The 27,260-nt window shown below is 43.8% G+C and overlaps 1 protein-coding gene across 1 annotated transcript in view; it reads right to left on the bottom strand.

The window, feature by feature from the left end:
- TPRKB (TP53RK binding protein) overlaps positions 1-27,260 on the bottom strand; it is a 57,343-nt gene that overhangs the window by 18,641 nt on the left and 11,442 nt on the right. Inside the window, exons 2-3 of the mRNA XM_073619700.1 lie at positions 25,928-26,091; positions 8,876-8,998 (exon numbers count right to left, since the gene is read on the bottom strand). Of these exons, the coding sequence (XP_073475801.1) occupies positions 8,876-8,998; positions 25,928-26,068 (264 nt within the window). The 5' untranslated portion in view covers positions 26,069-26,091. The remainder of the gene's footprint in view (positions 1-8,875; positions 8,999-25,927; positions 26,092-27,260) is intronic.

The raw sequence follows: 27,260 nt of genomic DNA, 5'->3' as shown, positions 1-27,260 counted from the left end.
CACACACACACACACACACACATCCCTGTTCTGGCTCTCGTGCCTGCGAACATGCGTGGCCGGCGGTCATCGCCTGCTATCCCCGCTTACAGGGCCGACATACAGCTACGGCGGTTCGTGGGAACGTGTCGACCTGACGCAGTATAATGACGGCGGCTGGTCGGCAAGCGGTTAAAACTGACGCCTTTAAGATGCCAGTAATCCGGGAAGTGATGTCATGACATTGCTTCCGGATTACTAGATCCGAGACCCGAACGAAGCATCTGCTGGCCGGCGGACGTGGGATGGGAGAGCCCGGGCGAGCAGCGCTTGTAATAACAGCCAAGCGGCTGCTGAGCCCCATCGGTTGTTATTACAATAAAGCTGACTGTCAGCTCTAAAACCCCTTTAAGCAACATTGGTAAGTTTTTTGACCGATACCAATATTTCTAAAAAAAGTGAATATCGGCCGCACCGATAATCGGTCGATCCCTAATTGAAAGCTATATAATTCTCTCTGGTCAGCAGGTAGATAATCTCGAGGGTGAGGTCTAATATCCTCTCTGTCATGTGGCTTCACTCCTTCTCCATCTTCATTCAGGACTTGTCCTCGTAAACGTAGTCACTTTCACTAAGGCTGTTTTGGTGGTACTAGCTGATACAAAATCACCTCCTCTTCCTCAGTCTCCAGCTGCCAGGTAGACAAATTTCTTATCAGGAATCGAAAGAATGTAAATATGTAATTGAAAATTTTATAAGTGCCATGTACACAATGAGTACAGTGTGCAATACATACGCAAAGCATACAACATGGAATACAGTTTAATACAGAATTTCAAATTTTGTTCACAACATCGAATGTGTGGATGGGGGAAGCCGTTCGTGTTTTTTTCTGAGCAAAAAAAAAAGAAAAAAAAAGAAGAATGCAAGGCCAGCTTTAGGACAGAAATCCGTAAGGTCTTCCAACAAGTATGAACAAGCCTTTGCTGAAGTGTCACTTTATTCAACTCTATGCAGTTCAATGTGTTGTGACGACAAGTGGGTGGCGAGTTGTGCTGCATAAAAATACATACATGCTACACAACTGTTTTCTATGTGCCCTTGTGTGCTGTGTTTGGTATAGAGAATATATATATATATATATATATATATATATATATAGAATCTGTTATATCTGTATATCTGTCAGTCTTATATTGTATTCATATAATTGTAATAGCTTTGTATGTAAAGCATTTTTGTTTAGTAAAAACACATTAATACACTGCAGAGGTTCGAGCTTTCTTGCTTATAATGCGAAGTAACCTTTAACCCCTTCCCGACCAGCCACCGCAGTTGTACTGTGGCAGGTTTTTCCCCTGGGCGAACCGACGTAACTGTATGTCGCTCCACCTTATGAGCACTAGGGGGCGCGCCCAGCGCCGTGGCGCATTCCCAACGGTTGTGATGAACCGCCGGGCACCCACGATCGCTCCACACAGAGACAGAACGGAGAACTGTCATTGTAAACAGACAGATCTCCATGCTGTCAGGGGTGAGGAGTGTGATCTGTTATTCATACTAAGTATGAACAACGATTGGTCTCCTCACCCAGACAGTTCCACCCCTCACAGTTAGAATCATTCCCTAGGGACACACAGTTAACCCCCTAGTGTTAACCCTTTCCCTGTCAGTGACATTTACACAGTAATCAGTGCATTTTTATAACACTGATCGCTGTATAAATGCCAATGGTCCCAAAAATGTGTCAAAAGTGTCCGATCTGTCCACCATAATGTCGCAGTCCCGATAAAAATCGCTGATCACCGCCATTACTAGTAAAAAAAAAAAAAAAATATAATGCCATAAACTTTCCTCTATTTTGTAGATGCTTTAACTTTTGCGCAAACCAATCAATATATGCTCCTTGTGATTTTTATTACCAAAAATATGTAGAACAATATATATCAGCCTAAACTGAGAAATAAAATTAGCTTTTTAAAAAAAAATTGGGGATATTTATTATAGCAAAAAGTACAAAATATTGTGTTTTTTTTTTAAATTGTCGCTCTTTTTTTTGTTTATAGTGCAAAAAATAAAAACAGCAGAGATGATCAAATACCACCAAAAGAGAGCTCTATTTGTAAGAAAAAAGGACGTCAATTTTGTTTGTGTACAGCGTCGCATGACCACGCAGTGCCATATCACAAAAAATGGCCTGGTCATTGAGCAGCAAAATCTTCCGGGACTGAAGTGGTTAATAGACCAAAGTAAAACACCTTGCACTAAACATGAGCCCGAAATGTTCTTATGTAAAACCAGTTACACAAAAGGCAGCACACAAATGTAAAATATTGTACAAGAGAACAGTACCGTGACATTGTCTATTTAACAAATGAATACATTCAGCTGAATAACAACTACGAATAGAAACAAAACACATTTCTGTTCTTAACCACTTGCCTACTGGGCACTTAACCACATGCCGACCGGGCCATAGCCGAAAGACGGCCACAGCGCGGTCGGGTTATACTGGGTGGACGTCCCTGGGACGTCCTCCCAGAATACTGCTCTCGCGCGCCCCCTGGGGCGCGCACCCGAGAACTTCCTCTGGACCCGGCGCATCACGGATCACGGTGAACAGCCGCTAATCTCGGCCGTTTACCATGTGATCGCTCCGTCAAATGACGGAGCGATCACATGTAAACAAACCGCCGTCATGTCATGACGCCGGTTCCTCCCTCCCCTCTGTGTACCGATCAGTACAGAGGGGGAGGAGCGGGGGAGGGATCGGATGGTAGCAGCTTTGTGGGCTGCATCTGTAGTGCCCACAACGCTGCTCTGTGACAAATACAGTCACATCCAGCCATCCATCCATCCATGCTCAGCCATCTCTCCATAATATAATACCCTGCAATGCTCTGCCATACCCCACAATACTCTGCCATACCCCACAATACCCCACAATACTCTGCCATACCCCACAATACTCTGCCATACCCCACAATACCCCACAATACTCTGCCATACCCCACAATACCCCACAATACTCTGCCATACCCCACAATACCCCGCAATACCCCACAATACTCTGCCATACCCCACAATACTCTGCCATACCCCACAATACCCCACAATACCCCGCAATACCCCACATACTCTGCAATACCCCACAATACCCCACAATACTCTGCAATACTCTGCACTACTCCGCAACACCCCACAATACTCTGCAATACCCCGCATTACCCCACAATACTCTGCAATACTCCGCAACACCCCGCAATATTCTGCAATACTCCACAATACTCTGCAATATCCTGCAATACCCCGCAATACTCTGCACTACTCCGCAACACCCCTCAATACTCTGCACTACTCCGCAACACCCCACAATACTCTGCAATAGTCTGTACTACTCCGCAACACCCTGCAATACTCTGCAACACCCCGCAATACTCTGCAATACTCTGTACTACTCCGCAACACCCTGCAATACTCTGCAACACCCCGCAATACTCTGTACTACTCCGCAACACCCTGCAATACTCTGCAATACCCAGTCATACTCTGCGATACCCTGCCATGCACAGCCATACCCTGCCATGCGCAGCCATACGCAGCCATGCTCAGCCATGCTCGGCCATATTCAGCTGTACTTGGCCTCTGTATGTGGTCAGGCTGTGGAAGTCTCACACATGTGATATCGCCGTACTCAGGAGAAGTAGGGGAATCTATTTTGGGGTGTCATTTTTGGTATGTATATGCTATGTGTTAGAAATGTTGTATAAATGGACAACTTTGTGTTAAAAAAAAAAAAAATGTGGTTTAACCACTTCCCTCCCGCCGGCCGTCATATGACATCCTTGACTTTGTGCGGGGATATCTGAATGATGGGTGCAGCTACAGGCATCATTCAGATATCAGCTTTTTCAGACGGCGATTCCCTACACCATAGGAATGATCATAGCGGCTGTTCCACTGCTTGATCGTTCTTAAGGGAGGCGAGAGGGGACGTCCCCCCCTTCCCGCCGCCCTCCGATGCTTCTACCGTCTCACCGCTACGATCGAAGCCAGGATCGTTTTTTTTTTTTTTTTTTTTTTTATTTCAGGCTTCCCAGCCTAGAGGTGAGATGTGGGGTCTTATTGACCCCATATCTCACTGTTAAGAGGACCTGTCATGCCATATTCCTATTACAAGGGATGTTTACATTCCTTGTAATAGGAATAAAAGTGATCAAAAAAAATTTTTTTTGGAAAAAAAGTGTCAAACTAAAATAAATAAAGTAAAATGAACAATAAAAAAAAAAAAAAAAAAATTTTAAAGCGCCCCTGTCCCTGTGTGCTCGCATGCAGAAGCGAATGCACACGTAAGTCCCGCCCACATATGAAAACGGTGTCCAAACCACACATGTGAGGTATCGGTGCGAACGTTGGAGCGAGAGAAATAATTTTGGCCCTAGACCTCCTCTGTAACTCAAAACATGTAACCAGTAAAAAATTTTAAAGCGTTGCCTATGGGGATTTTTAAGTAGCGAAGTTTGGCGCCATTCCACGAGCGTGTGCGATTTTGAAGGGTGACATGTTAGGTATCTATTTACTCGGTGTAACTTCATCTTTCACATTATGCAAAAACATTGGGCCAACTTTACTGTTTTTGTTTTTTTTTAAAGCACAAAACTGTTTTTTTCCCCAAAAAAAAGCGTTCAAAAAATTGCTGCGCAAATACCGTGCAAGATAAAAAGTTGCAACAACCGCCATTGTATTCTCTAGGGTCTTTGCTAAAAAAACATATATAATGTTTTGGGGTTCTATGTAATTTTCTAGCAAATAAATGATGATTTTTACATGTAGGAGAGAAATGTCAGAATTGGCCTGGGTGCTCCTAGAATGCCTGATGGTGCTCCCTGCATGTTGGGCCTCTGTATGTGGCCACGCTGTGTAAAAGTCTCACACATGTGGTATCGCCATACTCGGGAGTAATAACAGAATGTGTTTTGGGGTGTAATTTGTGGGATGCATATGCGGTGTGTGAGAAATAACCTGCTAATATGACAAAAAATAAATAAAAAAAAAAATCTTGATTTTGCAAAGAATCATGGGAAAAAATGACAACTTCAAAAAACTCACCATGCCTCTTACTAAATACCTTGGAATGTCTTCTTTCCAAAAAGGGGTCATTTGGGGGGTATTTGTACTTTTCTGGCATGTTAGGGTCTCAAGAATATAGATAGGCCGTCAGTAATTCAGGTGTGATCAATTTTCAGATATTGGCACCATAGCTTTTGGACTGTATAACTTTCACAAAGACCAAATAATTTACACCGATTTGTACTTATTTTTACCAAAGATATGTAGCAGTATAAATTGTGGCCAAAATTTATGAAGAAAAATTACTAAATTTGCTAAATTTTATAAACAGAAACAAAGAAAATGTTATTTTACTACCGAATTTTAAGTCTTTTTTCTTTTATAGCTCAAAAAATAAAAAACCCAACGGTGATTAAACACCACCAAAAGAAAGCTCTATTTGTGTGAAAAAAAGGACAAAAATTTCATATGGGTACAAAGTTGCATGACTGAGTAATTGTCATTCAAAATGTGAGAGCACCGAAAGCTGAAAATTGGTCTGGTTAGGAAGGGGTTTTAAGTGCCCAGTTGTCAAGTGGTTAAACCACCCTCCTGCCCAGACCAATTTTCAGCTTTCAGCGCTCTCACACTTTGAATGACAATTGTAATACTGTACCTAAATGAATTTTTTGTTCTCTTTTTCATACAAATAGAGCTTTCTTTTGGGGGTATTTGATCACCTCTGGGTTTTTTATTTTTTGCGCTATAAATTAAAAAAGACCAAAAATTTTGAAAAAAAACCCCGCATTTTTCTTAGTTTCTGTGCAAATTTTGCTAATTATTAATTTTTCTTCATAAATTTTGGCCAAAATTTATACTGCTACATATCTTTGTTAAAAATAACCCAAATTAGTGTATATTATTTGGTTTGTGCGAAAGTTATAGAGTCTACAGAGTTTGTGGTGCAAATCATAAAAATCTCATTTCTTGTGGCCCTAACAAGCCAGGAAAGTACAAATATCCCCAAATGACCCCTTTTTGGAAAGTAGACAGTCCAAGGTATTTAACCACCTAAAGACCTAAAGGGGTCATTGGGGGCTATTTCTACTGTTCTGCCATTTTGGGGCCTCAGGAAATGAGATACGGTGTCAGTACAACAGGATTGATCAATTTTCAAATATATACCATAGTTTGTGGACGCTATAACTTTTCTGCAGACTAAATAACATACACTGATTTGGATTATTTATTTGCAAAATGTTATATCAGAAATTAAGAAAAATTTGTTTTTTTTCCCCAAAATATTTGGTCTTTTATCTTTATTTTTGCAAAAAGTTTTTAAAAAATAGCGGTGATTAAATACCACCGAAAGAAAGCTCTATTTGTGTGAAAAAAATTATAAAAATTTCATATGGGTACAGCGTTGCATGACCACGCATTTGTCATTCAAAGTGTGACTGTGCTGAAAGCTGAATTGGCATGGGCAGGAAGGGGGCAAAAGGGTCCTGTATTGAAACGGTTAAAAAATGCCTCCCCCTTCCTCATACCTATGCTGCATACGGATTATAAAAGGAGAGCAGTGTAAATACCTTTTATTTAGCTTGGGTGTGGTCACATGATCGAGAAGCAGCGGCTCCCCTGTGTCAGTTAGCAGCTGCTGCAGGGGATGGGCGGGAGTGCCAACAATGGAGGAGCAATGGAAGCCAGCAGGTGATGTCATGGCTCCGTGAGTTCAGCCCTGTTAATGAGTGCTCCCTGACACATAGAAGCCACTGCTTCTAGATTACAGGAAAAAAAAAAAAAAGACATTTATTTACAGGATGCAGCATAGGTAGGTGGAGGGGGAGGCAACATTTTTAAGCAAAGTTCTATTAGCCTTTAGTTAATAGAAGTGCTAAAGTAGAACGTCACATCTCTTTTTTTACTTTTGCATCGAGTGGGAGAGGGTTAGAACCAAAGTTTAAATTTTAGTGCTGTTCGTGACCCAACAGAAGTAAGAACATTTTGCCAGCAGGCACACAGACATCAATAACAATCTTACAGAGGTTCTACTACTGCTTCTCCACTCTATCCATATGTAAGAAATAATAAGAAAGTTACTTCCTGTTCTGTATAGCCCCTCCCTTGGTATGAAACTTTTTCACAAGGCCTACAGCGATACCTTCTGAACTGAGTAACCATATCTCATTCCTGTGCCTATATACTGTATGTGGTAAGATGGTATAGTTTCCTAAGAAAAATATAGTCTGTTTAAACCACTGCAAATAGGTATAGTTATCTAGGCAAGTAAATATGTACCACTAAGTGAGAGGTAGGGTCTGTTGTATTTATGGTTTACACTAAACAGCCAAATGTTTGCTTTTGTGTAACAGACAGATTCCATCTGTTAAAATGAATAAAGCGTTTAATGGGCAACTCCACTCTTGTGGGGAAAAATATTTGCAAATAAAAAAAAATAATATAGCATATATAACTGCCACACAAGTCATATTGTAATTAAAGTGATTGTAAATGTTCATTTAAAAAAAAAAATTACAAACATGCCTATACTTACCTGCTCTGTGCAGTGGGTTTACACAGAGAAGCCCCGATCCTCTTCTTCTCAGGTCCCCTGTCGGTGCTCCAGGCCGCTCCTCTTCATTGGGTGCCCCCCCCGCGGAAAGCCGCATTTCCATGGGGGCACCCGTGCGGGCTCTCTCCTGAATCCCGCTGTCCCGTCCATTGACACAGACAGTGGTACTCTACCTCTCCCCCCCGCATCACAGCTTTTGATTGACAGCAGAGGGAGCCAATGGCTTCTTCTGCAATCAATCTATCCAATGAGGAGAGTGATCCAATCCAACCATGTGCATGAGCGCAGCGGCTCCAGCGTTGGATCGGATCAGACTCAGGTAAGAAAAAAAGGGGGGTCTGGGGGGGAGCTGCAGCATAGAAAGTTTTTCACCTTCATGCATAGAATGCATGAAGGTGAAAAACCTTAAGGCTTTACAACCACTTTAAATGTTTTAAAAAAATTACCTTTCCTTTTTAATCTGCATCTCTGTAGTTTTCTGTGAAATGCAATGCACCCGGAGGTGTTCTGTACACAGATGGTAATAATTTCCTGCTTGTATAATTGGCTGACTGATTTCCCCAGAAGTCTGCACTAAGACACAAATCAGATTTTGAGCATCTAATGCAACAATGTCATTTTTGGTGAGATATTCCCAAAGGGACATCACTTCTAAAGGGATGCAGACCCTGCAACTTTCCTCATTAGAGCCCTGACTAATAATTATAAAACCACTCCCATACAGATTCACTTCGACCATGGACACAGACAAACAGCAATTTCTTCAGAATAACAAAAAGTAGAAATCTGGAACAAATTTTGTTAAACTGTACATCACTCAGAAAGAATTTTTTTTTCTCAAAAAAAGTGGAATTACTCTTTAACTTTAACTGTAACTAAAAGGCAAAACTTTTTTTTTCATTTCTGGATAGAGTGTAGAGGGATAAGGACAAGTGTCAGATTTGTATTGCTGCCTGGGCCCCCATTAGGGAGATTCACTCTCTCTATCTGTCCAATTTACTGTTATTACCAAAAGTAAGGTTGAAGGGAAAAAAAAAAAAAAAAAAAAATCACAATTTTTGGTTGTCATCAGAACAGGATTAGATGTGAAATCTCCAACTTCCCATTTTGGCTATGGACAGGAAGTGAAGGAAGATCTCCACAATGGAACACATATGGGAAAAACTGACAGGGGTTATAACCCTCTCTTACTCTATTCAAAAAGAAAAAAAATGCCTTTAAGTCTACTTTAACTTTACATCACATTGTGGGTATTAGATTTACAGCCATACTTACATGGTTTGTTGGTGATAAATTGAATATAATTTCTGAGTTAAGACTCCTTGTTTTCATTTTTTCCAATAGGTGTAAATGGATAGCTTTGTTTACTGCAATAAGAACCTGAAGCGGATCCACAATCTTCAAAGATAAACCAAAAAACACACATTAAAATCTGGTAAAGAGTAAAAGGCACGGTAAACTTTCAAAGCTATATGTACATAATCAAATCTTAAGAATTCGGTGACGCCGATATACTGTATGAGTTACTGATTAAGGGCTTGTTCACACCATGCCTGCACAAGAACATGCTGTGTGTTCCTGTGCGATTCACATGCGGTTCTGTGTGGTGCGTTTATTTGAGCCCATTCATTTTGAATAGGATAAAATGGCACCACACCAAAAATTGTGCATGCACTACTTAGAAAACGCACTGCAACCGGATCACATGGTACTTTTGCACCATGCAATCTGGTGCGAGCAGTAAGTCAGTGATTTATTAGTTACATCCATTGCAGATCGCAAATGGACTACATTTTGAATGCAGTGTGAATCACGGTTTGCGATTCCTATGTGGGCATTGTGTGAACTGGCCCTTAGTGGTTAAATACATTTTTATGATAAATCTATCTTAATGAAACTTACCTGATAGCAGTTTGTTAAAACATATGAATCTTTTGGAAGTTCAGGCTAGTAATATGTGACTTAGTAGTGTACAATTTATCTTTAATAGTACTATAAACACTAATGCCCTGTACACACGATTGGACATCGATCGGACATTCCAACAACAGAATCCATCAGATTTTTTCCGATGGATGTTGGCTCAAACTTGTGTTGCATACACATGGTCGCACAAAGTTGTCGAAAAATCTGATTGTTCTGAACGCGGTGACGTAAAACACGTATGTCGGGTCTATAAGCGGGGCAATAATTTATTATTAATTTATTCTGAGCATGCGTGGCACTTTGTGCGTCGGTTTTGTCTACACACAATCGGAATTTAAAGGATCAATTCTGTTGGAAAATTTTATAGCCTGCTCTCAAACTTTCTGTGTCGGAAATTCTGATGGAAAAATTCTGATGGAGCCCACACACGATTGGAATTTCCGACAACACAATCCGACCGTGTGTACAGGGCATTAGGCAGTCCTCAAATTTTCCACTCGATTCCACTCCTGTGTCCATCAATTCCGCTTCAGCCGTGTCCAGCAATGCAGCCTACCCGTGTCCAGCAATGCAGCCTACCCGTGTCCAGCAATGCAGCCTACCCGTGTACAACAATGCAGCCTACCCGTGTACAACAATGCAGCCTACCCGTGTACAACAATGCAGCCTACCCGTGTACAACAATGCCGCTTCACCTGTGCCCAACAATGCCGCTTCACCTGTGCCCAACAATGCAGCCTACCCGTGTCCAGCAATGCAGCCTACCCGTGTCCAGCAATGCAGCCTACCCGTGTCCAGCAATGCAGCCTACCCGTGTCCAGCAATGCAGCCTACCCGTGTCCAGCAATGCCGCTTCACCCGTGTCCAACAATGCAGCCTACCCGTGTCCAACAATGCTGCTTCACCCGTGTCCAGCAATGCAGCCTACCCGTGTCCAGCAATGCAGCCTACCCGTGTCCAGCAATGCAGCCTACCCGTGTCTAACAATGGAGCCTACCCGTGTCCAACAATGCAGCCTACCTGGGCCCAACAATGCCACTTCACCTGTGCCCAACAATGCAGCCTACCTGTGTCCATCAATGCCGCTTCACCTGTGGCCAACAATGCAGCCTACCTGCATTGTTGGGCACAGGTGAAGTGGCATTGATGGGGGGTTGGGTTGTTGAGCGAGGAGCGTTGAATGGGAGCCGTTCTCCCAGCAAACGCGGAGAGGAAGAGAGAAAGCACGCAGACAGATCATAAGGGCACAGAGGAACATCGCTATAACAGCTTTTATTAGAATTGCACAGTGTTCCCCGCACTCACTGTCACACAGTCCTGCCTCCTGGCCCGGGTACTTTGATAGACAGATCACCCGTTCAATGTCGGGATGTGTGACGTGTATCAAGTACCTGGGCCAGGAGGTGGGGCTGTATGCAACAGCGAGCAGCGGGAACACTCGGCAATTCAAATGAAAGATGTTACAGTGATGTTCCTTGGTGCTCTGATGATCCGGCCGGCAATCCTCTTCCTCTCCTCTCTTTCCCTGCACAGGTAGGCTGCATTGCATTGATGGACACAGGTAGGCTACATTGACGGACACAGGTAGGCTGCATTGTTGGACACAGGTAGGCTGCATTGCTGGACATAGGTAGGCTACATTGCTGGACACAGGTAGGCTGCATTGTTGGGCACAGTTGAAGCGGCATCGATGGAAACAGGTAGGCTGCATTGTTGGGCACAGGTGAAGCAGCATCGATGGAAACAGTTAGGCTGCATTGTTGGACACAGGTGAAGCGGCATTGATGCAAACATGTAGGCTGCATTATTGGGCACAGGTGAAGCAGCATTGATGGACATAGGTAGGCTGCATTGCTGGGCACAGGTAGGCTGCATTGTTGGGCACAGGTAGGCTGCATTGTTGGGCACAGTTGAAACGGCATTGATGGACACAGGTAGGTTGCATTGCTGGACACAGGTAGGCTGCATTGTTGGACACAGGTGAAGCAGCATTGATGGACACAGGTGAAGCGGCATTGATGGACACAGGTGAAGCGGCATTGATGGACACAGGTGAAGCGGCATTGATGGACACAGGTGAAGCGGCATTGATGGACACAGGTGAAGCGGCATTGATGGACACAGGTGAAGCGGCATTGATGGACACAGGTGAAGCGGCATTGATGGACACAGGTGAAGCGGCATTGATGGACACAGGTGAAGCGGCATTGATGGAAACAGGTAGGCTGCATTGTTGGGCACAGTTGAAGCGGCATTGATGGACACAGGTAGGTTGCATTGTTGAGTATGGGTAGGCTGCATTGTTGGGCACAGGTGACGCGGCATTGATGGACACAGGTGAATGCGGCATTGATGGACACAAGTAGGCTGCATTGTTGGACACAAGTAAGCTGCATTGTTGGACACAGGTGAAGCGGCATTGATGCTAACAGGTAGGCTGCATTGTTGGGCACAGGTGAAGCAGCATTGTTGGACACAGGTAGACTGCATTGACAGACACAGGTAGGCTGCATTGACAGACACAGGTAGGCTGCATTGACAGACACAGGTGAAGCGGCATTGATGGAAACAGGTAGGCTGCATTGTTGGGCACAGTTGAAGCGGCATTGATGGACACAGGTAGGTTGCATTGTTGAGTATGGGTAGGCTGCATTGTTGGGCACAGGTGACGCGGCATTGATGGACACAGGTGAATGCGGCATTGATGGACACAAGTAAGCTGCATTGTTGGACACAGGTGAAGCGGCATTGATGCTAACAGGTAGGCTGCATTGTTGGGCACAGGTGAAGCAGCATTGTTGGACACAGGTAGACTGCATTGACAGACACAGGTAGGCTGCATTGACAGACACAGGTAGGCTGCATTGACAGACACAGGTAGGCTGCATTGACAGACACAGGTGAAGCGGCATTGATGGAAACAGGTAGGCCGCATTGTTGGGCACAGTTGAAACGGCATTGATGGACACAGGTAGGTTGCATTGTTGGACACAGGTAGGCTGCATTGTTGGACACAGGTAGGTTGCATTGTTGGACACAGGTAGGTTGCATTGTTGGACACAGGTGAAGCGGCTTTGATGGACACAGGTGAAGCGGCTTTGATGGACACAGGTAGGCTGCATTGTTGGACACAGGTGAAGCGGCATTGATGGACACAGGTAGGCTGCATTGTTGGACACAGGTAGGCTGCATTGTTGGGCACAGTTGAAGCGGCATTGATGGACACAGTTAGGTTGCATTGTTGAGTACAGGTAGGCTGCATTGTTGGACACAGGTGAAATGGCATTGATGGAAACAGGTAGGCTGCATTGTTGGGTACAGGTGAAGCAGCATTGATGGACATAGGTAGACTGCATTGTTGGGCACGGGTAGGCTGCATTGTTGGACACGGGCAGGCTGCATTGTTGGACACGGGTAGGCTGCATTGTTGGACACAGGTGAAGCGGCATTCACGGAAACAATTAGGCTGCATTGTTGGGCACAGTTGAAGCGGCATTGATGGACACAGGTAGGTTGCATTGCTGGACACAGGTGAAACGGCATTGATGGACACAGGTAGGCTGCAATGTTGGACACAGGTAGGCTGCATTGTTGGGCACAGGTAGGCTGCATTGTTGGGCACAGTTGAAGTGGCATTGATGGACACAGGTAGGTTGCAATGTTGAGTACAGGTAGGCTGCATTGTTGGACACAGGTGAAGCGGAATTGATGCAAACAGGTAGGCTGCATTGTTGGGCACAGGTGACATGGCATGGATGGACACTGGTAGGCTGCATTGTTGGACACAGGTAGGCTGCATTGTTGGGCACAGGTAGGCTGCATTGTTGGACACAGGTGAAGCGGAATTGATGCAAACAGGTAGGCTGCATTGTTGGGCACAGGTGACATGGCATGGATGGACACTGGTAGGCTGCGTTGTTGGACACAGGTAGGCTGCATTGTTGGGCACAGGTAGGCTGCATTGTTGGACACAGGTGAAGCGGCATTGATGGAAACAGGTAGGCTGCATTGTTGGACACAGTTGAAGTGGCATTGATGGACACAGGTAGGTTGCAATGTTGAGTACAAGTAGGCTGCATTGCTGGGCACAGGTGACGCGGCATTGATGGACACAGGTGAATGCGGCATTGATAGACACAGGTAGACTGCATTGTTAGGCACAGGTGAAGCGGCATTATTGGGCACAGGTAGGCTGCATCATTGGGCACAGGTAGGCTGCATTGTTGGGAACAGGTGAAGCGGCATTGATGGACATAGGTAGGCTGCATTGTTGGGCACAGATAGGCTGCATTGTTGGGCACAGGTAGGCTACATTATTGGGCACAGGTAGGCTGCATTGTTGGACACAGGTGAAGCAGCATCGATGGAAACAGGTAGGCTGCATTGTTGGGCACAGTTGAAGTGGCATTGATGGACACAGGTAGGTTGCATTGTTGAGTACAGGTAGGCTGCATTGTTGGACACAGGTGAAGCGGAATTGATGCAAACAGGTAGGCTGCATTGTTGGGCACAGGTGAAGCAGCATTGATGGACATAGGTAGGCTGCATGGTTGGGCACAGGTAGGCTACATTGTTGGGCACAGGTAGGCTGCATTGTTGGACACAGGTGAAGCGGCATTGATGGACACAGGTGAAGTGGCATTGATGGAAACAGGTAGGCTGCATTGTTGGGCAAAGTTGAAGCTGCATTGATGGACACAGGTAGGTTGCATTGTTGAGTAAGGGTAGGCTGCATTGTTGGGCACAGGTGACACGGCATGGATGGACACAGGTAGGCTGCATTGTTGGACACAGGTAGGCTACATTGTTGGACACAGGTAGGCTACATTGATGGACACAGGTGAAGCGGCATTGATGGAAACAGGTAGGCTGCATTGTTGGACACAGTTGAAGTGGCATTGATGGACACAGGTAGGTTGCAATGTTGAGTACAAGTAGGCTGCATTGCTGGGCACAGGTGACGCGGCATTGATGGACACAGGTGAATGCGGCATTGATAGACACAGGTAGACTGCATTGTTAGGCACAGGTGAAGCGGCATTATTGGGCACAGGTAGGCTGCATCATTGGGCACAGGTAGGCTGCATTGTTGGGAACAGGTGAAGCGGCATTGATGGACATAGGTAGGCTGCATTGTTGGGCACAGATAGGCTGCATTGTTGGGCACAGGTAGGCTACATTATTGGGCACAGGTAGGCTACATTATTGGGCACAGGTAGGCTGCATTGTTGGACACAGGTGAAGCAGCATCGATGGAAACAGGTAGGCTGCATTGTTGGGCACAGTTGAAGTGGCATTGATGGACACAGGTAGGTTGCATTGTTGAGTACAGGTAGGCTGCATTGTTGGACACAGGTGAAGCGGAATTGATGCAAACAGGTAGGCTGCATTGTTGGGCACAGGTGAAGCAGCATTGATGGACATAGGTAGGCTGCATGGTTGGGCACAGGTAGGCTACATTGTTGGGCACAGGTAGGCTGCATTGTTGGACACAGGTGAAGCGGCATTGATGGACACAGGTGAAGTGGCATTGATGGAAACAGGTAGGCTGCATTGTTGGGCAAAGTTGAAGCTGCATTGATGGACACAGGTAGGTTGCATTGTTGAGTAAGGGTAGGCTGCATTGTTGGGCACAGGTGACACGGCATGGATGGACACAGGTAGGCTGCATTGTTGGACACAGGTAGGCTACATTGTTGGACACAGGTAGGCTGCATTGATGGACACAGGTGAAGCGGCATTGATGGAAACAGGTAGGCTGCATTATTGGGCACAGTTGAAGTGGCATTGATGGACACAGGTAGGCTGCATTGCTGGGCACAGGTGACGCGGCATTGATGGACACAGGTAGGCTGCATTGTTAGACACAGGGGAAGCGGCATTATTGGGCACAGGTAGGCTGCATTGTTGGGAACAGGTGAAGCAGCATTGATGGACATAGGTAGGCTGCATTGTTGGGCACAGGTAGGCTGCATTATTGGGCACAGGTAGGCTGCATTGTTGGGCACAGGTAGGCTGCATTGTTGGGCACAGGTAGGCTGCATTGTTGGGCACAGGTAGGCTGCATTGTTGGGCACAGGTAGGCTGCATTGTTGGGCACAGGTAGGCTGCATTGTTGGGCACAGGTAGGCTGCAATGTTGGGCACAGGTAGGCTGCATTGATGGACACAGGTAGGCTGCATTGTTGGGCACAGGTGAAGTGCCATTGTTGGGCACAGGTGAGGCTGCACTGATGGGTACTGATAAATATTTATTTTTGTAACTTAATTCTGCATAAAACATTTAAGTGAAATTTCATGAGATAATTCATGAGGGCGTGTTTAGGGACGGGGCAGAGTAGGGGTTGGGTGGGGCAACTGGTGGCGAGTAACCCTTAAGACCTGGTTAGTAGCCCAGGACTTGAAATTTTGAGCCCTACACTAAGGTATTCACCAATTTTAAACAAAATATTATAAAATGTTACTCATATCAAAACCATCTTATGCAGCAAAATGTTTCTTACACTATACTTTTTACATTAGCACAGCGCATTGTGTTCCACTTATATAGCAATTGCAAGTAACAAGTGAAATCAATTACTGACCTGCTAGTGCTATTCCCCAAACACTGGAAACGTGCTAAAATCTGAAAGTCTATTCAATTTACACTAAAATATACCTGATGTACAGTATAAATAACTATGAGAAGGAATGACATGCAGGTACCCAGCCACATTTTGTTATCCTCTTATGCACCCCTGAAGATATGAAACACTGCGGGAGCTTTGCAATGTTATGCAAACACTGACTTCAAGTGGAACTAAAGTGTAAAAAAGAGCATGTACAGTCCCAAGAGTGACCCACAAATAACCACAGATACAATATACTGTGCAAAAAACATACAGCATTGTGAAGATAAATAGAACAAGTTCATTCTCAGGACTAGATGGACACATGTTGCTTAGGCCTCACAGATGGATCTATGGATATCAGCAATTTCCTCCTTTGATCTGTCCAACCAATTCAATATGATAAAAAAAAAAATCCCTGACCTTTATTTCTTCAGAAATCAAACATAAGGAATGAGTTCTCGTCTATCACAATCATGGTAATGCAGCTATTGACCTGTGTAAGGCTAGCCAGACAAGTCAATTCCCCCATCCACACGTTAGAGATGGATGTGGGAATCCTACCCGTTGTGCCTTTGTACTCTGACAGCCGGGAGACTCCCCACATCAGAATACACAGATCACCACTGCAGTCTTCAGCATGAAGCACTGATCAAGCAGACATTTTCCAACATGGCGGTTGAACAGAAGTTGATCGGCAGGGGTCCCTGCTAACCTGCTAAATTTCGATCCAATTATGGCCAGCTTTAGTGTTTTGGTGGATCTGCTTTTGAGAAGTTTCGAAGGCTACCTTGGAAATTTTATAGAGCTACATGGTGTACGCCACTTTCATTAAAGCAAAAAACTAATTTAATTGTCCCAGTTCGCTTCCAGACAGACCCTCTACCCAGCTCCTCTATGATGTGTTTCACCTCCTACTGGGCCTGAACTCTACAGTAGAGGTATTGAATTAAAATTCACGTAGGTCCAAAGAGTAAAATTTTCTTCCAGCAGAGGTCCAAGTTGCATGTTTGTGCGACGACTCAGATCCTTCACATCAAAGCCCCCATATTCATATCACAGTGTCCTCAGGCCCCCCCCCCCCCCCCTTCACATTTCAGTTCCCCCCTTTAGGTCACAGTTTCCCCTTAACCGCTTCAGCCCCGGAAGATTTTACCCCCTTCCTGACCAGAGCGTTTTTTTGCGATTTGGCACTGCGTCGCTTTAACTGACAATTGCGCGGTCGTGCGACGTGGCTCCGCAAACAAAATTGATGTCCTTTTTTTCCCACAAATAGAGCTTTCTTTTGGTGGTATTTGATCGCCTCTGCGATTTTAAGTTTTTGCGCTATAAACAAAATAAGAGCGACAATTTTGAAAAAAAAAACGCATTATTTTTTACATTTTGCTATAATAAATATCCCCCAAAAATATATAAAAAAAAATTTTTTTTTCCTCAGTTTAGGCCGATCGTATTCTTCTACATATTTTTGGTAAAAAAAAAAAAAAAAAAAAAAAAATCGCAATAAGCGTTTATTGATTGGTTTGCGCAAAAGTTATAGCGTTTACTAAATAGGGGATAGTTTTATGGCATTTTTATTAATAATTTTTTTTTTTTACTAGTAATGGCGGCGATCAGCGATTTTTACTGTGACTGCGACGTTATGTTTTGACACATTATTGGGACCATTGTAATTTATACAGCGATCAGTGCGATTAAAAATGCACTGATTACTGTGTAAATTAAACTGGCAGTGAAGGGGTTAACCACTAGGGGGCGGGGAGGGGTTAAGTGTGTCCTAGGGGAGTGATTACTAACTGTAGGGGGATGGGCTGTGTGTGTTATTACTCTGATCACAGCTCCCGATGACAGGAAGCTGTGATCAGTGACACTTGTTACTAGGCAGAACGGGGAAATGCTGTTTACGTCCTCTCCGCGATCCCGGCGGCGTGCACGCAATGACACGGCGAGGAATTCAAATGGACGTACAGGTACGCCCATTTGCCCAGCTGTGCCATTCTGCCGACGTACATCGTCATGCGCCGGTCGGGAACCGGTTAACCTCCCTGGCGGTATGATTGTGTCGGATTTTAGGTACTGAAAGCGGTACAATTATTTTGCATGGAAATTTGGCGTTTTATATTGTAGGCCTGTAATTCTTAGGAATAACTCACTTAAATCTGTCCAAACCCGAGTCTAGTAGACATCCCGGGTATGATAAAGTTTGAAACACAAAATCATAAATTATAATATAATAAATAATATATAATAATAATACAATTTTATTCAATAAATTTTAGCCAATAATATAAACAAATCAAAAACACTGAAATTTTTTTGGGCCAAACAAGGGTGCAATATTACTAGTCATATTGCTTCAGTAAACATTCCGGTATGGTAAATTTTAACCACTTCAGCCCCGGAAGGATTTACCCCCTTCCTGACCAGAGCACTTTTACAATTTGGCACTGCGTCGCTTTAACTGCTAATTGCGCGGTCATGTAATGCTGTACCCAAATGAAATTTGCGTCCTTTTCTTCCCACAAATAGAACTTTCTTTTGATGGTATTTGATCACCTCTGCCGTTTTTATTTTTTGCGCTATAAACGGAAAAAGACCAAAAATTTGGGAAAAAAAATGATATTTTCTACTTTTTGTTATAAAAAAAATCCAATAAACTCAATTCTAGTCATACATTTAGGCCAAAATGTATTCGGCCACATGTCTTTGGTAAAAAAAAATGTCAATAAGTGTATATTTATTGGTTTGCGCAAAAGTTATAGCGTCTACAAACTAGGGTACATTTTCTGGAATTTACACAGCTTTCAGTTTATGACTGCCTATGTCATTTCTTGAGGTGCTAAAATGGCAGGGCAGTACAAACCCCCCCCAAATGACCCCATTTTGGAAAGTAGACACCCCAAGGAAATTGCTGAGAGGCATGTTGAGCTCATTGAAAATTTTTTTTGTCCCAAGTGATTGAATAATGACAAAAAAAAAAAAAAAAAATTACAAAAAGTTGTCACTAAATGATATATTGCTCACACAGGCCATGGGCATATGTGGAATTGGAAAGTAGACACCCCAAGCTATTTGCTGAGAGGCATGGTGAGTATTTTGCAGCTCTCATTTGTTTTTGAAAATGAAGAAAGACAAGAAAAAACATTTTTTTTTTTCTTTTTTCAAAACTTTGTGACAAAAAGTGAGGTTTGCAAAATACTCACTATACCTCTCAGCAAATAGCTTGGAGTGTCTACTTTCCAAAATAGGGTCATTTGGGGGGGGTTGCGCCACCTGGGCATTCCATTGCCTCCGAAACTGTGATAGGCAGTGAAGAGAGTGAAATCAAAAATTTACGCCCTTAGAAAGCCTGAAGGCGGTGATTGGTTTTCGGGGTCCCGTACGCGGCTAGGCTCCCAAAAAGTCTCACACATGTGGTATCCCCGTACTCAGGAGAAACAACAGAATGTATTTTAGGGTGTAATTTCACATATTCCCATGGCACGTTTGAGCAATATATCATTTAGTGACAACTTTGTGCAAAAAAAAAAAAAAAAAAAAATTTGTCTCTTTCCCGCAACTTGTGTCACAATATAAAATATTCTATGGACTCGACATGCCTCTCAGCAAATAGCTTGGGGTGTCTACTTTCCAAAATGGGGTCATTTGGGGGGGGGGGGTTTGAACTGTCCTGGCATTTTATGCACAACATTTAGAAGCTTATGTCACACATCACCCACTCTTCTAACCACTTGAAGACAAAGCCCTTTCTGATACTTTTTGTTTACATGAAAAAATTATTTTTTTTTGCAAGAAAATTACTTTGAACCCCCAAACATTATATATTTTTTTAAAGCAAATGCCCTACAGATTAAAATGGTGGGTGTTTCAGTTTTTTTTTTTTTTCACACAGTATTTGCGCAGCGATTTTTCAAACGCCTTTTTTTGGGAAAAAACACACTTTTTTAAATTTTAATGCACTAAAACACAGTACACTGATACCAAACATGACATGCTTTAAAATTGCGCACAAACGTGCAGTGGCAACAAAATAAATACATTTTTAAAAGCCTTTACCACTTTAGATTTACAGAGGAGGTCTACTGCCAAAATTACTGCCCTCGATCTGACCTTCGTGCTGATACTTCACATGCATGGTGCAATTGCTGTTTACATTTGACGCCAAACCAACGCTTGCGTTCGCCTTAGCGCAAGAGCAGGGGGGGACAGGGGTGCTTTTTTTTTTGTTTTTTTCTTTATTTTTTTTTGCTTTTTTATCTTATTTTTAAACTGTTCCTTTCATTTTTTTTTTTTTTTTTAATAATTTTTATTGTTATCTCAGGGAATGTAAATATCCCCTATGATAGCAAAAGGTAGTGACAGGTACTCTTTTTTGAAAAAATTGGGGTCTATTAGACCTTAGATCTCTCCTCTGCCCTCAAAGCATCTGACCACACCAAGATCGGTGTGATAAAATGCTTTCCCAATTTCCCAATGGCGCTGTTTACATCCGGCGAAATCTAAGTCATGAAATGCTCATAGCTTCCGGTTTCTTAGGCCATAGAGATGTTTGGAGCCACTCTGGTCTCTGATCAGCTCTATGGTCAGCTGGCTGAATCACCGGCTGCATTCTCAGGTTCCCTGTTGAGACAGGAGAGCCAGAGAAAAACACGGAAGACGGCATTCCCTCCCACTGCTTGTAAAAGCAGTCTAGAGGCTAATTAGCCACTAGGATTGCTTTTACATGAAAGCCGACCGCTGGCTGAAAAGAATGATACCAAGATGATACCTAAACCTGCAGGCATCATTCTGGTATAACCAAAGTCGTGAATGGCGTACCTGAAGACAAAAAAATGGTTAACAATAAAACACAGTAAACGGTAAAGTATAAAAAATTGCATACCTGAAAAGCAAACGTGATAAAACATAACAACAATAAAACATTGCAGAATAGAATACAGTAAAAAAGAGCAGAACAATAGAGAGAGAATAGAGAGAGAGAGAGAGAGAACAATAAAACGACAACTATTTTTTTTTATTTTATATTTTTGTTTGTGTTTTTTTTTTTTTTTTTACACTTTTTTTGTAACTAACTTTTATAACTGTAACCAGTTCCACGTTCGGGTCTCCCAAAATGCAATGGCATCTTGGGAGACCCTGTGAAAGTGTGCCTAGTCTGTGCAATGCTGTACCCTACGCTAATACTCAACTAGTGCATGGTAGCGTTCAAAACATTCACCAATGCAAAGACCAGGATTGTCAGGACAGGAGGGACAATAATAGTGGGTGTCACGCCTATATCCGCGCTTGCTGCAGACACATCTTTTTTGGGGGGTTCAGTGGGTAGGGGTACTCGGGAGGACATAAAGAAAATGCCTCTCATGCAGCCGACTGCATTTGGTTGGGGGATGTGAATGGGGGAAGTACGGGTGCTGCAGAAGTGGTGGGTTCCCAATTAGGATTGGCGAATGCTGCAGGAAGGGCACTATGGGCACGACGGGCCTGTGTTTGTCTTCTTGGTGGCAGCGGGAAACGACTTGTGCTTGCCACCTCACCAGCTTGAACTGCACTTATGGGACTCGCCACGTCACCAAGTGTTACTGCATTGCTGGTTTGACTACGACCGGGGTGTACTAGGCCGCTGGTGCTTGCCAGTTCCCCAAAATGCTACCAAAAAAACTGTTAGCGATCGCAGGGATCAGGCCTGACTCTGCGAACGCTGCAGTTATGTGTTTAGTGTTTTGTAAGTGACAGTGATTGATCGATACTGCACTTGGGTGGGCTGGGCTGGGCCGGGCGGAGGGGCAAAACGCAGATGCTAGCAGGTATCTGGGCTGATCCCGCTAACAATGCATTTTTGGGAACCCTAAACTGCTGGGGACGCTAGTACAGATCTGATCGGATCAGATATTGATCTGTTCAGATACTATACCACTAAGGGAGGCATATGCTGCGTGCGTGGGTGTTAGCGGTACTGGCACTAACCTGACGCTGCCTGGGGCTGGTGCTTGCCAGTTCACCAAAACGCTACCCAAAAAACTGTTAGCGATCGCAGGGATCAGACCTGACTCTGCGAACGCTGCAGTTATGCATTTAGTGTTTTGTAAGTGACAGTGATCGATCGATACTGCACTTGGGTGGGCTGGGCCGGGCGGAGGGGAAAAACGCAGGTGCTAGCAGGTATCTGGGCTGATCCCGCTAACAATGCGTTTTTGGGAACCCTAAACTGCTGGGGACGCTAGTACAGATCTGATCTGATCGGATCAGATATTGATCCGATCAGATACTATACCACTAAGGGAGGCGTATGCTGCGTGCGTGGGTGTTAGCGGTACCAGCGCTAACCGGACGCTGCCTGGAGTGACGCATATCACCGCCGGGCGATCAGGGGGCTAAACCTTTATTAGGTAATAAACGGCGGGTGCCCTGACACTTTAAAAAATAAACAAACTAACCAGCGTCACCCGTAACAGTTATACGGTGATCGCTGGTGAAAGGGTTAACTAGGGGGCAATGCTGGAAGTCGGTAAAGGCGGTACTGGGATACACAGGGTACTCCGAGTTTTCTCCGATATGGAATAATAAAAATCTGAAGGAGTTCAGGGTGATGGGGAGAATAGAAGAATGGGATAGGAGGGGTATTCATTGTCTGGTGCAACTGTACAGGGCAGGAAGGTTGAAAACGTTTCAAGAGATAAAAGAGGAATTTGCAGTACCCAACAGATTATTTTTTAGCTACTTGCAAGTAAGGCATGCCCTAGAGGTACAATTCAGTGGCAAGATGATAGAGTGGAGTGAAACGCCCTTGCTAAGGAATCTGGTAAATGCCAAGGGGTCTAAAGGGCTGATCTCACAAATGTACAAGAGTATAGATAAGGCGGGGCGAGAAGGGGGGGTGGAGCCCAGGAAGAGAGCTAAATGGGAGGAAGAGGTTGGCACAATAACGGAGGAATAATGGAAATTTATTTTGGCATTGGGGCCAAGGATATCTCTATCACCGTCACAGGGAGTCTCTTATTTATTTTTGATTTACAGACTTTATTACACACCAGAGAAATTATTTAGGTTTGGTAAGAGGCAGGATGCGAAGTGTCAGCGGTGCGGAGAGGAAAAATGAGACCTCGTGCATATGTTTTGGCGTTGCCCCAAGTTATGCAGATATTGGGAAAAACTAGTGGAGGAAATCAACGCAATATTTGGGTCCTCATTAGAAATGGAGGGCAGAATTTGTCTGTTGAGTTTGCTGGAGGAAAATGATATGCCGAGAGACACCCAGACCGCTATTATAAGATGCCTGTTTCAGGGAAGGAAAATTATAGCACGAAAGTGGCAGGCAAAAGAACCCCCAACAGTAGGAGAATGGAGAAAAGAGGTCAAGGACATGATTACGAAAGAGGAATATTGGTATAGAAAAAGAGGTACTCTAATGAAATATAAAAATATATGGAAGTTATGGCTCGAGCATGAATGGGCTGGATAGATGTAAGAATATGAGGTGGAACGGGTGGTGTGCGTATGGGATAAGGGGAGGGTGGAGGGGAATGGAGGGATGGGGGGGGCATGAGGGGAAAATGGAGGTTTTAAAGGCCTGGGGATATTACTAAAAGATTGTATATCTATATGTGGTCTCTATTTGATCTGCTCGCTTGGAGGAAATTTGTGCTTTACTTTTAACTATGAAGTTTAGGATTAAATAAAAATAAACAATATATTAGCCACAATGATGTGAAAAAAAAAGAGACGGGACAAATTTTGATTTTCAAAGTTGATACGACTTCTCTTAAAATAAATTTCGCTGAAGTGGCAAGAAAAAAGAAAAAAAAAAAAAAACTAGGGGGCAATCAAGGGGTTAAAACATTTATTAGGTAGTATATGGGGGTCCCTGACGCTATAAAGTGCTGACGGAGAACCTAAATATTTACCTCCCTAACTAGCGTCACCAGTGACACTAATACAGCGATCAGAAAAATGATCGCTTAGCGACACTGGCGACGGGGGGTGATCAAGGGGTTAAAACTTTATTAGGGGGGGTTAGGGGGTACCCTAGACCTAAAGGGGGCTAACACTAACTGCCCTAACACACTAACTGTCACAAACTGACACCATGTAGTAATCAGAAAAAAAAACAAAACTGCTTGGTGTCAGTGTGACAGGGGGGGGAGGGGTGATGGGGGGGGGGGGGAATCGGGGGTGTAATGTATGCCTGGCATGTTCTACTGTGTGTGTGTGTTGGTGCACTCACATTCCAGTCTTCTCTCCTCGGCGCCGGAACGGAAAATGCCGAGCTGAGGAGAGATGACATCAATACCTCTGCCTCTGTGTACAATACAGAGGCAGGGAAATGATTTGATTGGCCAGGAGCGATCGCGAGGGGGGGCCATGAATGGATGGCCTCCCCCTCACCACCGATCGCCGGGGAGGATCTGCTGACTGCCGCAGGCACCGGGGGGGGGGGGACCCCCCGCCCACGGGCAGGCAAGGACGTACCTGTACGTCCTTTTGCCTGCCCGTGGCATTTTGCCGACGTACATCGTCGTGCGGCGGTCGGCAACTGGTACAGCACAAAGTCCAAAGTCACAATCAGGCAACAGAACCTGGTTTCTTTTCTGATTTTCCTTCCAGTGTCGTCACGCTTTGAGCAGCAAACTACACACATCCTTGTGGGTGTTGCCTTTTTTACAGTTGGTGGAATGTGGGCCATGAAGTGACAACCAGTCAGGCTTGCCGGGTTGACAATACCAACAGCGTCCTGCTCTGTTTGCAGCCATTGGTGTTTGGTTGTTTAGAAAGATAAGTTCTGCTACTTTCCAAACAAAGTCAGCATGAACCACAGGCTTGTCACTCTTTTTTTTTTAGTAGAATGAATGCATTCCATAGGCATTGTTCAAGATGCCTGAAGATCTTCTTATAATATTTTTTTTGCTGTTTTGTCATGGCTGGATAAAATGTCATGGCCTGGTCGGCTCTGTCAACACCTCCAATGGTGTTGCTGTAGTCCATCACAACTTTCATTATGTCTTTCCCACCTTTTGTGTGTACCATGACAGCGGAGGTGTTGTGAATTGTACTCATTAGGCACACATCTTTTTTGTCCCGCCATCGGAGTGCCATCATTTTTCCTTTCTACCAGGCAACTATTTCTCCCGTCTTGAGCTTCTTTGTGCCAAAGGTTGACGGCATATCACACCAGTTAGTCCTAACGGTCCCATAAGCATCCGTTTTGTTATGTAGAAGGCACTCAGAGCTCAGGAGATGTGTAAAAATTGTCTGTAGTCACACAATATCCCTGATTCAGCAATGGCTCAATCAATGAAAGAATTGAAGAGGTTGCCATACCATAATGACTACATTTTTGGTTCAGTTTGGTTCCTTTACCGGTATATAGGACAGAGTTACAAATATAAACAGTGCTCAATTCACACAGCATGAAAGATTTTATGCCAAATCGTGTGCCCTCTTTAACGCTATATATTGGATCCAGCTGAGCCTTCCCTTGTAGGCCATTAGACTTTCATCAATGCTGATGTCTCTATCGGGCACATAGCTCTGTTGGAAATTTTTCATAATCATCTGATATACCTCCCAAATCTTCTTGAGTTTGGATGGTTCCACAACAAATTGTGAGCACTTTGGAAATATTTTGCAACACATAAACATTACATTAAACAAGTGTTTTTTCTGGATCCGATTTCTGGGAATGTGTGAGGGTGTGGCACATTTTGACATTGCCAGTAAATTTTACAGTTTGTGTAAGTAAATAAAATAGTAAGTACATTTATTTAAAGATTATATAAAGCTACAATATAACCTCTTACCATTGCAGGATTCAGTAACACTCCATCAACAGTTCCATCAATCGCTTTCTTTCTTAGTCCTGATGCATTTTTAACATCTTTGAATAAAAGCAAAGTCACTTTATGTTCAGGAAACAGTTCGAGGTGATAAGTTACATCCATTGTAATCTAGCTGTGAACGACCCCTGCAGATGTAGGATAAAAATATTACACAGATTTATCTTATGACAAAGCTCTATGCAAACACAGATGCTTTGAGATTCTTTATCAATCAAATTAATATTTGATGTGTCTCCCCCTGGCCTTTAAAACCACATTCATTCTCCCGTGTGCAATAGCACACAATTAAGGATTTTGCAGCCGATAGCCCTCCTACCACCCAGAGTTATCTGCTGTCGGCTAATATCACAGAGCTGTTCTAGGCTCTGCAATAATACAATAATGCCGGGATCCGCAAAGATGACCAACCTTCAGCTAGCTAAACCTCTCAGCGCGCCACTGAAAGCCTGAGTCAGCTGCTCCCATCCCCTCCACAGCCCGGCGCTCCAGTTAGAGATGCAGAGCAGAGAGTGGTGACTTAGGCTACATTCACACTGAGGCGCTTTACAAACGCTATAACGCTAAAAATAGCGCCTGCAAAGCGCCTTTAAAGAGCCTTTACAGAGTCTCTCCTCTCACTTCAGTGTGAAAGCCCAAGGCTGACGCCCCCAACTCCCCAGTGTGAAAGTAGCCTTACAGTCACTACTCTATGCTCGGTGAAGACCGAGAACTGAACACTCAGCAGTCAAATGATCACTCAGTTCTCAGTCTTATAACCCATCTAGGTAGGTATGCATGTTTTTTTTCCAATCCCACACGTCTCCTTTAAAGGGTAACTCCACCTTCATGAAAAAAAAGAAAAATGTATATATGTACATCATACCATATCATATACAATTCATACACAAGTCATATTGTAATAAAATTTTATGAAAAATTACCTTTCCTTTTCAATTTGCAGCAGTTGTAATTTTCTGTAAAATGCAATGCAATATGGCTACCTGGACTCAGATGGTGTACAGAATGCCCCTCAGAAAAGTAATTTCCAGGGGTGCACCGAATGGAAATTTTGGTACTGAAACCAAAAATGCAGGATGCACTTAGCCGAAAACCGAAATTGACAGTTTTTAAAAAATATTTATATTTTTATATATAATTATATTGTATTTGAATTTTTCATTAATATAATCAATTTAAATTAATATGAATTTATTGTTGGCCATCATTGGCACCTTTAGTGCAAGAAAAGCTCAAGAAAAATGCAGTCTGCTGTCTCTTGTATCATGTCCTCAGTCTCTAACCATCTCTTGTATCA

The sequence above is a fragment of the Aquarana catesbeiana genome, linkage group LG03 (assembly GCF_042186555.1).
Source record: "Aquarana catesbeiana isolate 2022-GZ linkage group LG03, ASM4218655v1, whole genome shotgun sequence".
Taxonomy (NCBI): domain Eukaryota; kingdom Metazoa; phylum Chordata; class Amphibia; order Anura; family Ranidae; genus Aquarana; species Aquarana catesbeiana.
Note: the sequence above shows the minus strand (reverse complement) of the source record. Positions and strands in the feature narration are given on the sequence as shown.